General features: G+C 40.2%; 1 protein-coding gene across 3 annotated transcripts in view; it reads right to left on the bottom strand.

The window, feature by feature from the left end:
- ITPR3 (inositol 1,4,5-trisphosphate receptor type 3) overlaps window positions 1–14814 on the bottom strand; it is a 117685-nt gene that overhangs the window by 40201 nt on the left and 62670 nt on the right. For all 3 annotated transcript variants that reach the window (XM_051996406.1, XM_051996407.1, XM_051996408.1), the window contains exons 17-23: window positions 13446–13565; window positions 12653–12835; window positions 9997–10248; window positions 9636–9780; window positions 5698–5842; window positions 2532–2728; window positions 1593–1722 (exon numbers count right to left, since the gene is read on the bottom strand). In XM_051996406.1, the coding sequence (XP_051852366.1) occupies window positions 1593–1722; window positions 2532–2728; window positions 5698–5842; window positions 9636–9780; window positions 9997–10248; window positions 12653–12835; window positions 13446–13565 (1172 nt within the window). The remainder of the gene's footprint in view (window positions 1–1592; window positions 1723–2531; window positions 2729–5697; window positions 5843–9635; window positions 9781–9996; window positions 10249–12652; window positions 12836–13445; window positions 13566–14814) is intronic.

The following is a 14814-nucleotide window of genomic DNA, read 5'->3' as shown; positions in this document are numbered from 1 at the left end:
CTAATTGGGAAGACAATATGCAAACAAATTACATATAAACAAATTATATACAGGATAAAAAGAAAATAATTAACAGAGGGAGGTCAATAGAATTAAAAAGGTCTGAGAAGAGCTTCTAGTAAAAGATGGGATTTTAGTGGGGACTTATAGGAAACCTAGAAAAGTCAGTAGGCAGAGACAATGAGGGAGAACATGGGGGGCAGCCAGAGAAAATGTTCAAAGCTTAATGATGGTGTGCCTTGCTTGTGAACAACCAGGAGGCCAGTATCCCTGGATCTAATAGTATGTGTTGAGAAATAAGAACAGAAAGATGTGAAGTAAGATTATAAAGGGCTTTGGATGTCAGCACATTTTGTATTTGATCCTGGAAGTGATGGGGAGACATTAGAGTTTACTAAGTAGAAGAGTGACATAGTCAGACCCACAGTTCAGGAAAATTATATTGATGGCTGAATGAAGGAAGGATTGCAGAAGAGAGAGGACTTGAGGCGAGCAAACCCACCAGCAGGCTCCCAATTTCCTTTGAGAACCTCCAAATGCAGCAACCAGAGAGAATTCACTTTACATTATGGTGATGTGATGCTGTGTAAATGTTGGGAAAGGAGCCAAAAAACCTAAAATCTAATCTCTGGTCTGCTGAGGACTTCAAATCTAGTCATTTCTGCATTTTGTGCCTCTGTTTCTTTCTCTGTAAAGAAGGATGGAGAAAAAAAAAAGGATGGAGAGGGATCAAATACATGGTCTCACTAAGGGTCTCCCTTTCAGCTACAACATTTTTTAATTCAGTGGCTCAATTAAGCAAGAGACTTTATATCTTTGAGCCTCTATCTTTTCCTCTGTGAAATAGGGTTATTAATAACATTTGACTTATCTCACAAGGTTATAGTAAAAAAGGCTACACTATAATAGATAATGAAAGTAGATGTACCCACCTTCTGACCAAAAAAAAAAAAAAATTTGATAAGGGGCAGCTAGGTGGCAGCTGGTGCTGCAGTGGATAGAGCACCAGCCCTCAAGTCAGGAGGACCTGAGTTCAAATTTGGTCTCAGATACTTAACACTTCCTAGCTGTGAGACCTGGGCAAGTCTCTTAATCCCAATTGCCTCAGCAAAAAAACAAACAAGCAAACAAACAAAAAACCACACATATGCAGAATAAAACACGTTTTTTAAGACATGTTCAAAGTGGGAATTTATCTAGCTTGACTCTATAGATATATTACAAAGATTTTGTTTTCCTTTTTTTTTCCCCAGTGGAAACACTAAATTTTTGTTAAGAAAAATAGAATTTGACAAAAAAATTTTAAAAAATAGTGAAGAAAAGCTTATCAGTACAGAGGGCAAGTCCTATACGGAGAAGCAAGCGCCTTAAGGAAGAATAGTAGGAGTGGAAAGAGGCACGGTGGGAATGAGAACTACTGGGAGCTTATCCTGGGTGTACCATGTTTTCACCATATGGCCTTGCACAAGCCACTCTATGTAAGTGAGCCCATTTCCCATTCTAGGCAGGACAAGAAGATAGCCTTCCCCAGATTGTCCTCCCCAGCAAACAAAAAGGAAGACCCTGGAGACAAAAAACCCAGAGAACCTTACTTGTGGAATCAAAAGCTGGAGCTGTCCCATCAGCCCCACTGTCCTGCATGGGGAAAACTTCTACAAACTCCTTCTTGAAGACTGAGAGCAGGTAGGAGATACGATAATCCAGTCGCACATTGAGAATAAACTATTGAGGGAAGGAAGAAGGTGAAGACTCCACTCTGATCCCACTTCCATCCCTCATCATGGAGGGGAAAACTCTTTTCAGTAATTGACAGTTGCAACGAAGTATGACTAGCCCTAAGCTCTGATTTTTTAAAAAAGTCAAAAACAATTAACTTCTATTTGTATCTTTTTTTTACACTTTACTAGAACTATGAATGCGCCCAATATTTGGGAAATTCACCACATATCAGATCAAATGAAGCCTTGCTCATTGGCTTCTGTTTAATTTCTTTCTGTCCCTATGATATGCTGGGGACTGCATGGGTACCACATCACCACTCAGACAGACACAAAGTACCACAATCCATCCCACTCTAACTTTCACTCTGACTGTTTCTTCCATCAAAATTCTGTCCTCTATACCCTCCTAGAAGTGGGGAGGAGGAAAGTGTTTTGAAAACCCTGAAATACAGGGTTATCATTATTACTTCCTACCCCAGTACTGTACCTGCCTACAGCCAAACTACAGGAGATAATTGTTGGGCAGATTCAAGCTAGCAATGGTGCTTGACAGCCTGAAAGCAAAGGATGGAAATAGAGAGCCTGGAGTCAGGAAAACCTCAGTTCAAATCCAGCCTTACTAGCTGTGTAACTTAAGTAAATCATTCAAGCTGTTTGTGCAATGGAGATAATAATACCTACCCCATAGGGTGGTTGTAAAAATGAAATATTACTTATAATAAATTGCTTAGCACAGTGCCTGGGATAATAGGTGCTATATGTATACAAATGTTTATTCCCTTTTCTCCCCCTCCTGCCAGACCCAACTACCTGCAGGATTTCCAGAATTTTGAGTTTGGTCTCCATCACCACAATGTCTTCGTTCTCCACGAACTTTCCCCGGTCAAGTGACTCTTGGTTCCCAGCAGTGGGGAGGCTGGGAGCATTGAAGATGGACTGCTTACGGCTCAGCACCATGGTGGACATCATCTGTCCCACCCCCTGGATGGACCTACGGACATTCTTCCCTGAAGGAGATTAGGATAAATGTCAGATGTGTTGGGTGACGCTGGAATTGGAAAGATAACGTAAGTGAGGGGGAGGATGCTCTGTCACCACCACGGTCCATCATGAGTGTCAATCACCTCTTCCATACTTCGTAAGTATAGAAAAGCCTGAGTCCCTCCTGCCTTACGGCCCCCATACCCAGCTCTCATCCTACATTGAGGGTCCTCTCTGTGCTAAAGCCTACACTAGGTGCTGAGAGGGAATACAAAGGAGTGAGCAGCCATAACTCCTGCCCTCAGGGAACGCTTAATCTGATGAGAGCCACAGGTCCTACCCTCAGAAACTTCCAGTGGAACCAAGAAGGCAGGCCGTACCATACATATATACTCCCTGATGTAGCAATCAGACATAATTCAGCAAATATATAAAGGTATCAACTAATTCCCCAACTCCCTTCCAGACTAGCTTATATTTGGCAATTTTGTATGTATTTCTATCTATTCATTTTATGTTCACATTGCATATATATATATGAATATATATGTGTGTGTGTGTATATATATGTATATACATACATATATATATATATAAAACTCCTTGAAAGTTAGTATTATTTTATTCTTTATACTTTATCATCTCCTAGCACATAGTAGACACTTAATAAATGAAACGAGTATAAATTTAGGTATATACAGGAAGTAGAGAGCTAGATCATAAAGAAGTAGTTAAAAAGGGGGCAGGATTAATCAGACCAGGCTGCCTATCCTTAATGAGTTCTAATTTAGGTTTGGGAAGGGAGGTATAAAAAAAATGACAAGATGAGTCAGGGGTGAAGAAGAAAAGCCTGTAGGAGGGAGGTATGTGGAGGTAGTTAGTAGATGTAGCCACGGGGCTTCGGTCAGGAAGATTTGAGATCAACTCCAACCTCAAATACTTAGGGAAGGGGGAGGAAGTGATAGAATTTGGATCTCAAAATTGTTTTTAAAAGAATGTTAAAGTTGTTTTTACATGTATTAGGAAAAAATAAAATATACATGTATGTGTGTTTGTGTGTGTGTGTGTGTGTGTGTGTGTGTGTGTATACACACACAAATATACACATACAAAGAGCTGGCTACACTCTGGGACTGGAAGATCTCCGAGAGCAAAATTGGAACCCTCATACCAGACTGAGAGCTTCCTAAGGAAAGGAATTTTGTCTCTCTTCTTAGACTGGAAACTCATTTCATTTTTTTTTTATTAAAGCTTTTTATTTACAAAATATATGCATGGGTAATTTTTTAACATTGACCCTTGCAAAACCTTCTGTTCCAACTTTTCCCCTCCTTCTCCCTACCCCCTCCATTACATGTTAAATATGCTAAAATATACGTTAAATACTACACACACACACACACACACACACACACATATTTATACAGTTATTTTGCTGCACAAGAAAAATTGGATTTAGAAATAAGGTAAAAATAACCTGAGAAGGAAAACAAAAATGCAAGCAAACAATAACAGAAAGAATGAAAATGCTATGCTGTGGTCCACACTCATTTCCCAGTGTTCTTTCGCTGGGTGTAGCTGGTTCTCTTCATTCCTGAACAATTGGAACTGATTTGGATTCTCTCATTGTTGAAGAGAGCCATGTCCATCAGAATTGATCATCATATAGTATTGTTGTTGAAGTGTATAATGATCTCTTGGTTCTGCTCACTTCATTCAGCATCAGTTTATGCAAGTCTCTCCAAGCTTCTCTGTATTCATCCTGTTGGTCATTTCTTACAGAACAATAATATTCCATAATATTCATCTACCACAACTTATTCAGCCATTCATCATGGAATGAATGGGCATCCACTCAGTTTCCAGTTTCTAGCCACTACAAAAAGGGCTGCTACTAAAAATTCACTTCTGTGGGATTGAGTCAATCAATTAACTAGATTTATTAAGTGGCTACTATAGGTGCCCAACAATCAGTCAAAAAACATTTATTAAGTACTTATTATGTGTCAGGGCTTGTGCTTAAGTGCTGACATATTCTTTCATCTCTAAGAGGCCTAGTGGGGGCACTTAGCCTAACCCAGTCAGGTGAGAGGAAGTTGAGTGAGGTAAGCATAGGCCAGAATGAGGGTAAAATAGATTTTTTTAGTGGCAGGGTAGATTATAGCTTGGTCCAGTATGAGTCTGTTTGAACCTAAATCCCCAGGGAGAATCTAAGAGCCCTTAGCCAATTTGAAATGCATCATTATCCCATTTCTAACAGATTAGAGTCAAGAAACCTGCATTCAAAAAATCTAAGGATCTCAGATTTGGAAACAGCTGAAATTCCCTCAATAACAAGGGTTCTTAAATTGGGGTCCAATTTAAGGGGTTTCAAAAAAAGAGATCCAAAAGAGATCCAAGGCACAAACAAAAGTTAAAAACACCTGTTTTATAATGTTCTTGACAAGTGATCATCTGAATCTGGGATGAAACACTTCTGATGCCAGAGAACTCATTTCTTCCAGAGAATAGTTCTAATAAAAAAGATTTTGCTTACTCTAGGGGTGGGGAACTGTGAACCATGAGCCGCAAAAGGTGAAATCATTTGCTAAGGCAACTACAGGCAACGAAAAGCTGAAAGCTAGGTGTAACAACTTGCACTTCTTGAGTTCTTAAGCTGATAATTTTGTATTGCCTGTGAATGATGTTGTGAACATCTAAATGGCCTTTGGCAGAAAAAAGATTCCCCTGGCTTACACAGAGAAAAATCCAAATATGCTTCTTCAGCCTCCCACCTATTGCTCCCAGCTGGTCCTTTTGGGACCAGACAAACCAAGGCTAGTCCTTATTCCAGCTGACAACCTTTCAGACACTTGAGGGTAAATATCATGGCCTTCTATCCACCATTTCCAAGTCTTCTCTTAAACTAAACAGCCCAAGTTCCCGGACTTGAATTTTGCCTGACAGGATTTTGAGACACATCCTCTCATCCCTACCATCCAGCCTCCAGCCTCACCCCCAGGATCTTCATTGTAGGGCTGCAATAAAACAGGAGGGCCTTGCACACAGTCAATGATGCCCAGCAACGTCCGGGTGAGCCGCAGCAATTCACTGAAGCTGTAGAAGCCAAAGTAGATGAGGTTGTGGGCCAAGCTGACAACCTGTAGCAGATTGTTGGAAAGAAAGAAAAGAAGTAAGGGCAGAAGAAAGCTCTAGGCTGGAGACATATAGCTCAGGGAGGGTGGGATTGGATTTATCATCACAGGAATAAAAATAACTGCAACTTTGGAATTTTAAGGTTTTCAATAAATTTTCCTTATAATTTAAACCTTCGAGGTAAGCAGTATATTATTAAGCTCTTTTTAGAGGAGGAAATTAATATTCAGAAAAGTTAAAAAATTTGCCCATGGTCATAAAATAAACTAGAAGCCTAGTTTAGGATTAGAAGCAAGGGTTTGGTTGGAGGGGCTTGTTTGTTTAAATTTTTTCCCCATTGTCCTACTCATTACCTCAAGAGGCATGAAAGGCAAATAGTTCCAAGAGACAGCTGGGAGGCACAGGGCTAGAGCACTGGACCCAAAGTTAGGAAGACCTGAGTTTAAAACCAGCCTCAGATGCAAATTTCCTGTGTAACCTTGCCCAAGTCTCTCAGCCTCAGTTTCCCCATCTGTAAAATAATAATAATACTGATCTCAGGATTGTTGTGAGAATCAAAAATGTAGCTTGTACATCTAAGACTCTAGTATAAATACTAGTTACATTATATGAAAAGTTTAGATAAATTCCTCAGTATGAGATTGTCAGTATGAGAAACTCAGCCTTTAAAGTAGTGCAGTGGATAGAGCACTGGATCTGGAATCAGGAAGACCTAAGTTCAAATCCAGCCTCAGGTATTTAGTAGCTGTGTGACCCTGGGCAAGTCACTTAACTTTGTTTGCCTCAATTTCCTTATCAGTTTTAAAATGAAGTGGAGAAGGAAATGGCAAACTATTTTGGTGTATCTCTGCCTAGAAAACCCCAAATGAGGTAAGAAAGAGTTGGACATGACTCAACAAAGTCTTTGAGAAGGGCTGAATTCAGAGAATATACCTGTGCCTTTACATACCCCATCATCCTGAGGGATCCTGAGGTAGAAGACACTATGGCGTTATCCCAGGAGAGAAGGTGCCATAGGTTTAGCATCCTAGGAAACCAAACTTCTAGTGGACAAGGTAGCACATCTGAAGTCAAGTTCTGAGTTCAAATGTAGCTTGGGTACTTAGGAATTATAGACCCGGGGCAAATCAATTAACTTCCCTCAACCTCAGTTTCTTTCATCTGTTTATTTTTTTATTCTTTTATCAGCTATTTAGCTGCAATATACCTCCCAGGAGAGTTGTGAGGATAAAATAAAGCAATATCTATAAGTAGTTTTGCATACTTTAAAGCACAATGTAAATGTTAGTTATTAGTGTTACTATTATTATTAAACAAGGGGTAGTTTAGAGGCAGACTGGAAAGAAATCATGCAGCAGTCACCCAAAATACCGACTGGATTCTGTTTCTTGTAATCTTTTTGTCTTTAAAAAGAAGATGATATATTAAGTTTGGAACAAGGGAGTATGCTAAGAGGAGCTTCTTAGCCCAGGAACTGGGGCAGCAAGGGGAGAGGGTGAGTATGGGGGAAGGGGATGTCTGAGTGGTTGAAAGGTCATGTGGGGTGAAGCCTAATTGGAAGGAGAATCTCTGAACTAGCTGCATTGCTGCAATTGGGAGTATGCTCTTTCTCCCCTTCACCCCCATCAGTTAATAGACAAAAGCCCACCTTCAGGCACTACCCTCCAGAGTTGCAGTATCCCCCTCATTATCAGCCCTCCCCTTTGCTACCCAGGAAATGATTTAGACAAGGGGTGTTCTTTGAATCACAGAAGAATCACAGGATCTCAGAGCTGGAAGGGACCTCAGAGATCACAGTCCAATCCCCTTATTTAGCTGATAAGGAAATGGGTGCTCAGAGCAGGAAATGACTCACTCATTGAGTTATTTCCAGAAAAGCCAGAACTAACAACTCACATTTCCATAACACTTTCAGATTTGCAAAGAGCTTTTCTCACACTGGCCCTTTGAGATAAGCAGGGTTACATTTCAGGGCTTTGGAGGTTTAAGCTGCTTTTTCTTTTTTTTTTTTCTTTGTTGTTTGTGTAGACTCAAGATTTAATTGGCATTTCTAAATGAAGATGTCTCCCTTTACCGATACAGGTCAGCAATCCTGAAACCTCCTTGAGGCACTGAGAGGTGAGCATCCCACAGCGAGTATGGTTCAAGTATAGGTCTAGGTCCCCAAGTCTCCCAGACTCTGGGGCTGCCTAAGCTCTACCCTCCATCTCCCATCTGTGCCCAGAACGCTCCCCCTTCTAAAAACCCTGGCTTCCCTAAAGATTTGGCTAACAAGTCCCTCCTATAGGAAGTTTTTCCTGATTTCCCTAAACACTTGCATTTTCTTTTCTAAAGTTATCTTCCACCAGCTCCCTTGAATGTACCTTTGTCTTTACAGGTTGTCTTCCATTAGAATATAAGCTGCTGGGGCAGCCAGATGTGGAAGTGGATGAGAGCAGTCAAGAGGACCTGAGTTCATCTCCTCCCTCAGACACTTAACACTTCCTAGCTGTGTGACCTTGGGCAGGTCACTTAACCCCAATTGAGAAAGAAAATGGGAAGGAGAGGGAAGATGGAGAGGGGTGGGAAGGGGCCCAAGATTCAAATGCAGGTCTTTTTACTCTTACATCTGGTGTTCTCTCTCTCAATGCCATGAAGGCATCATGGGGCTTTGTTTGACCCACCTTGAGAGGTGAATCTGATAGGGGTGAACCCTGAAACTGTGTCCCCTTTAATCTGTAAAAGAAGGGTGACCGGAGTCTCAGGCTCTTCCCTGGGAAAAGCATACCTTTCCCAAACAACACCCAGTTATCTGGCCAGAAATGTAGTCACATCCTCTATTGAGTTTGGGACCATTCCCAGTAGCTTGAACTACCAAGATAAGTGATCTCTTTTCAATTGGAGATCTAAGCCAGGGTACTGACAACAATGAAGGAATCTCAGTCAATTTTGAATGGAAGCCCAAGCCTCAGACTGCTAAAGACAACTCTGAATCCCAAATCTTTGCAGAAGTCCAAAACAGGATTATGCTTGCCCAGGAAGCTCTCTTCATGCCAAAGCTGCCTGCCAGGACGTTTGCCCACTGTGACGACATTCTCTTCTCAGTGTTAACTCCCTGTTATCTCCCTGACAGGACCTTTCACCATTAAGAAGTCTGTCTTTCTAGCAAAACTGACTTCTCAGTGCCAAACTCCTAATGAGGAGTTTTGCCCACTAAGAGAGGTTCTTCTTAGTGATCAATAAAATTCCCTTTTCTGCCACTCAGATTTTCGGGTTTGCAAATTCTTTCACATTGGACTTGCGCCGACCAGAGAGGATTCCCCATCCCAATTCTAGCACCTCTTCACTACCACTAGCCTCATCATTTGCCCTTCATCAAATATAGAACCAGAGAATCTTAGCACTTCATTGATCATTTAGTCCACCCCTGCCTTAACATCGTTGACAAGTAAGTCATCCAGCCTCTTTCTTAGCATCTAACAGAATCTTCAAAAATGTTTATTGACTGATTTGTCATCCCATTCCTTGAGCTTTTTTCTTCATGTAGTACTATGCCCCCATTTCTCTTTAATAATAATAGCTAATATTTATATAATACCTACTATGTGTGAGGCACTGTGCTAAGCACTTTTGCAATTATCTCATTTGATTCTCACAACAACTCTGGAAGGTATTACTATCATTATTATCCCCATTTTATAGATGAGGAAACAGAGATAATTAGAGATGAAATGAATTTCCCTGAGTCTCGGGTCTTCCTGACTTCAGGCTAGTCTCTCTATTCACTGTTACTTAGCTGCCGGGCCACAAAGGTCCTACCTCAAAGGTGAGCTTGTTCTTCTCCTCGTTGGCAAAGGGCACAGCCTCACTGACTACATTGTTGAGATAGTCTTCTACAAACTCCATGGTATTAGCAAATTTATTCTTCTTATCATCCCGAGAATCATTGAGATTGGAGTCATAGCTAGAAGAAAGATAGGAAGATGGAGTCAGTTGGGAAGAATAGAAAGAAAGAAAGAGAGGTAAAAAAAAAAATCAAGCCCCCTTCTTCTCCCTTGGTTTTTTCCCCCACCTCAATTTAGTAGCGCATTCACTCTTCAACCTCTGGCCCCAGGTTCCTTATTTCCTATCCCCTCCCTTTCCTCATGGTCCCTTTGGCTCCCATAGACCAAGGCCTCACTCCTTGATGGTGATGGCTGTGGGGATCTCCGTCCAGAGGCGAGCAAACTTGACTGGGGTAACGAGTTCCTGGGGGTCTCGGTCCACATGCACATGCAACATGAGATGACAAAAGGAAGCACGCAGATCAAAGGGTAGCATCTCATCTGCCATACAAAGGAAGATCAGATCCACACCCAGTTGTTGAGAGATCTCATGGATGGCCAGATACTGACGGTCCAGACACATACGGGCAAACAGCTTCAGCTGGTATCTGTGGCAGGGAAGAGAGGGAGAAGAATGGCAGAAGGGAGGATCGCAAGGGCATAGGGGTGAGAAGAGGATGAAAGAGGAGTGAGGAATCACAAAATCTCAGAGCTGAAATGAACCTCAGGTGTCCTCTAATCTGTACCAGAGATCTCCTCAGTCAATCAATAACAAACATTTATTAAGCACCTTCTGTAAGCCAGGCACTGTGTTAGGGGCTAATGACACAAAGGCAAAATCAAACAGTTCTTGCCTTCAATGAGCTTATATTCTATCCAAGGAGGCCATAGATATATATTAGCATATACAAAGTAAACAGAAGATAATTCAGGGGCGAAGGCATTAGCAATTAAGGGATCAGGAAAGGTTTCATCTAGAAATAGTATTTGAGTTGAGAAATGAAGGAAATAAGGGATTGTACAAGATGGAGGTGAGAAGGGAATACATTTCAAGCATAGGAGGCACACGATGTAATGGATATAAGGAACAGCAAGAAGAACAGTTCATCTAGATGATGTGTGAGTAATGTAAGGTAGATTTTTATTAATAAGGTCAGAAAAATGAATAGGTAAAAAGCTTTACATGCCAAATACAGCAGCTTATAGTTGCCCCTAAAGGCAATAGGGAGCCACTACAGTTATTGAGGAGGTGAGTGATATGGTCAAATCTGTGCTCTTGGGGATTGGATTTTTGGGGGGTTGTTTTGTTTTATTTTGTAAAGAAAGGTCACTGGCAGCTGAAAAGATGATGGCTTGGAAAAAGAAACTTGAGGCTTTACAAAATCTCTGGCAAGTGGTCATCTAAACGCTGTTCAAAGACTTTAGGTGAAGGAAATCCACTAATTCCCAAGGAAAATATATGATACTCAATAATTGTAGAAATATGTATCGAAGAATTGCACATGTTTAACATATATTGGATTACTTGCCATATAGGAGAAGGAGTGGGAGGAAGGGGGAGGATTTGAACACAAGGTTTACATGGGTCAATGTTGAAAAATTATCCATGTATATGTTTTGAAAATAAAAACCTTTAATTAAAAAAAAAACCATATGCTAATTTTGGACAGCTCTAGGTTTTTTTTCCCCTCTTTTAGGGCAAATCCTGCTTTTCTGAAGCTTGCCATTGCTCCTATTTTATAGTATTAAACAGAATAAACCCTGCCTCTCCTCTTCCTAGAAGCTCTTCAGATACTTGGATAGAGCTTAAAAAGGGGCAACAAGTGGATGGGGGCAGGAAGGGGATGAAGTTAGAAGGGAGAGGAAGAAGAAAACTAGGGATGTATCTGCCCAGGATGAGTCAAAGCATGCTGTTCAAACTACAGTGGAAGGGATCTAGATTAAATGAGGAATCAGCAGCTTACATGGCTTGCATGCCAAGTCTTTCTTTATTCAAACTTCCAAGCTGAGGGGGAAGAGAGAGCAGCTAAGAGACAGTTACACTGCAAAGTCAGATCAACTAACACTTTAGCAGCGATTCATCGGCTATCAGCCCAATGAAAGAACAGGGCACAGAGCAATGGCCATGGGGAGAGGGAAGGAGGGAGCAAAGAGGCAGGGACGGGAGGAGATGGCATCCAAGCTTCACTATCTCTACAGTTTCCAAACTTGCACACCATCTTTGGCATTGTATCAGGAGCTGTCTAGACCAAAACCTCTTAAACTGTGGATCGCAACCTCATATGGTGTCTCTTAACTGAATGTGGAGGTTGCAAAATTATGATTTGTCATCAGTACACATTTGATTTGTATACCTATTTTATATACTTACATATCCGGTGTGTGAAGAAGGGTCTCAAGTGGGAAAAGTTTAAGAAGCCCTAATCTAAACAGTTTGGTGATAGCATGGGTAGAATACTGGACTTGGAGTTAGGAATACTCAAGTTCAAATCCTGCCTCATACCTTTACTAACTGTGTGAGTCTGAGCAAATCACTTAAGTTTTATCTGCTTCAGGTTATTCATCTATAAAATGGGAAATCATAATCATAATCTTAATATTAGCATTTGTCCTTTCCAAGTTGTTGTGAGAATCAAGTAAGGATTCTATGTAACACACTTTTCAAACTTTAAAGCACAATATTATTATTATCATTCTTGATGTTGATGATGATGATGATGATAATAAAACAATAATAAAAATTTTTAAAATAAAAAAGTTATGGGACTTAGACCTATAAGGATGAGAGATCTATTTTGCATATCTTCTTCTATAAAATAATTTAAAGCAAAAGGTAGGTAGATTGCTCTGCTCCTCCTATAGAGGATAGAACATGAGCTGAGATGTGAAAAAAGCTACAGATTTTAAGGGGCAGAGGTGAGGAGCAAAGGCATTCCAGTGTGGGTGGGGACGTGAAGTCAATAGAAAGGCACAGGGTTCGTTGGATTGGCTCGGATCCATGAAGCTACCTACCTATAGTAGCTGAGCACATTCTCATCATGGGCATTCCCTGCCCTAGCCTCCTGGGCCAGCTGCCGAATGCTCTTCTCGTGGTGTTCGTTGTTCTTGTCACTCCAAGTCAGCCACACTTCCTCCTCTGAGTATTCAATGCTCAAGTACTCATGGGACTGAGACATTTCCTTCACTGGCCGTAACCTTAGGGGAAAACATCCAGTCTGGTTGGACTCCAGCTTGAGAACCCCATTCCAGAACCCTAACCCAAATTACTCCTATCCTGAAGAAATCAAAGAATATGACTAGTGGAAGAATGCCTGAAAATTTCTTAGTCTACTCGGAGGATGCTGGAGCCAGCTCAGATGGATTTGAGAGAACCAATTGTTTTAATTTTCAGTGTGAATATTTACAATCTCAGAAATCAAACATTACAAATAGATTTACTATTCTGTTCATTGTCTATAAATAATGGAGTGATGGACAAATTTGTTAATAATATAGATTAAATTTAAAAATTTATCTGAGCATTCCTTTTTTAGAGGGAGGGAAGTCTGTTATTAAACATTTACCAGCACACTCCTAAATTCAGAAGACTCCCTAAAATAAATTCTTTTTATTCTCATTTTTGTATATCATTAGAATCATAGAATTAGAACTAGAAAGGACCTTAAAGGCCACTGAGTTAAATTCCAATAGATGAGGAAACTGAGGTCTACTTATAAAACTTACTAGCTATGTGACCTGGATAAGTCATTTCATCATAATTGCCTCCAAAAAAAGAGAAGCAAATGGGGAGAAAACCTAGCCTTACTCTGTCTTGATGAGAATGTCGCTGTTCTTGGGATCCAGGACACATTTGCAGATGAGCTCCTGGGTGACAGGGATGGCAATGTGGTTGGACACACACAGGTCAGAAAGATAATCCAAGAACCTTGAAGAGATGAGCAAAGAAGGAGTCAGCTTGTAGCAATTACCTGGGCTGCTCAGAGTGACCATCAGATAGGTAATGACTCCACAGATCATGATATATAAATGCAAAGGAACATGTATAAGAGCTGATGAAAGCGGTGGTTTCAGAGAAACCTGGGAAAATGTGTATGAACAGATACAGAGAAAAGTGAACAAAACCAAGAAAACAATTTATACAGTATGTAACAACATTAGAATGAATTTTTCAAAGACCTGAAGAATTCTGATCAGTGCAATGATCAATAATAATTTCAGAGGATTGATGAAGAAATATGTTACTTAACACTGCAGGTAATAGATTCAAGATGCAGAATGAGATATATTTTTGGACATGGGCTAATGCTGGAATTTGTTTTGCTTGACTATACATATTTATTTTAGGGCACAATAGAGATTTGGGAAACCTAAAGTCAAAAAGACATGACTTCATTTCCAACCTCAGTCACTGTTTGATCTTGAGCAAATCACTTAACTTCTAAATGCCTCACTTTGCTCCTTTGTAAAATGGGGGGTGGAGAGGGGGGGGAGAAGGGCATAATAACAGCAACTGCCTCTCTAAATTGTCATGAGGATCAAATGAGATTATATTTTTAAAATGTTTAGCATAATGTCTGGCACATAATAGATACTATATAAATGTTAGCAATTATTATTACAAGTATTTGAGTTTTCTTTTTTAATGTGGAGGGCACTAAGAGGAAAAGAAAATGTTTTATTAATTTAAAAAATTAAATTTAAAACCACCAAATTGTTCTTTCTCAACAGACTATATAAATTTTTCCTAAAGGATCTCCCATATTTCCCCACAACCTTGAAACCTTTCCTGATAACTCCAATAGTCTTATCCCCAATTTACTTTCTTTTACTTTGTATATATTAATATTTGTGTGTGTGTGTGTGTGTGTGTGTGAGAGAGAGAAATATAAGCTCCTTGAGAGCAGGGACTATTTAATTCTTATCTTAGTATTCTAAGCAGCTAGCATAGTATCTGGCTAATAAAAATAAAAATATATTCACAATAACACTGAGAAGTAGGTTATTTCATTATCCCCTTTTGATAAGGAAACTGAAGGTTTGATTCGCCCAGGGTCACACTACTAAGTGTCTAAGGCAGAATGTGAATCCAATTTTCTCAGTTTGAAGTCTTGTGTTAGTTATCTACTCTGCCATCTACCTAAATTAATAGTTTAATTAGCTACCTAAAAGACAGC

The sequence above is a fragment of the Antechinus flavipes genome, chromosome 4 (genome assembly GCF_016432865.1).
Source record: "Antechinus flavipes isolate AdamAnt ecotype Samford, QLD, Australia chromosome 4, AdamAnt_v2, whole genome shotgun sequence".
NCBI classification, from domain to species: Eukaryota; Metazoa; Chordata; class Mammalia; order Dasyuromorphia; family Dasyuridae; genus Antechinus; species Antechinus flavipes.
Note: the sequence above shows the minus strand (reverse complement) of the source record. Positions and strands in the feature narration are given on the sequence as shown.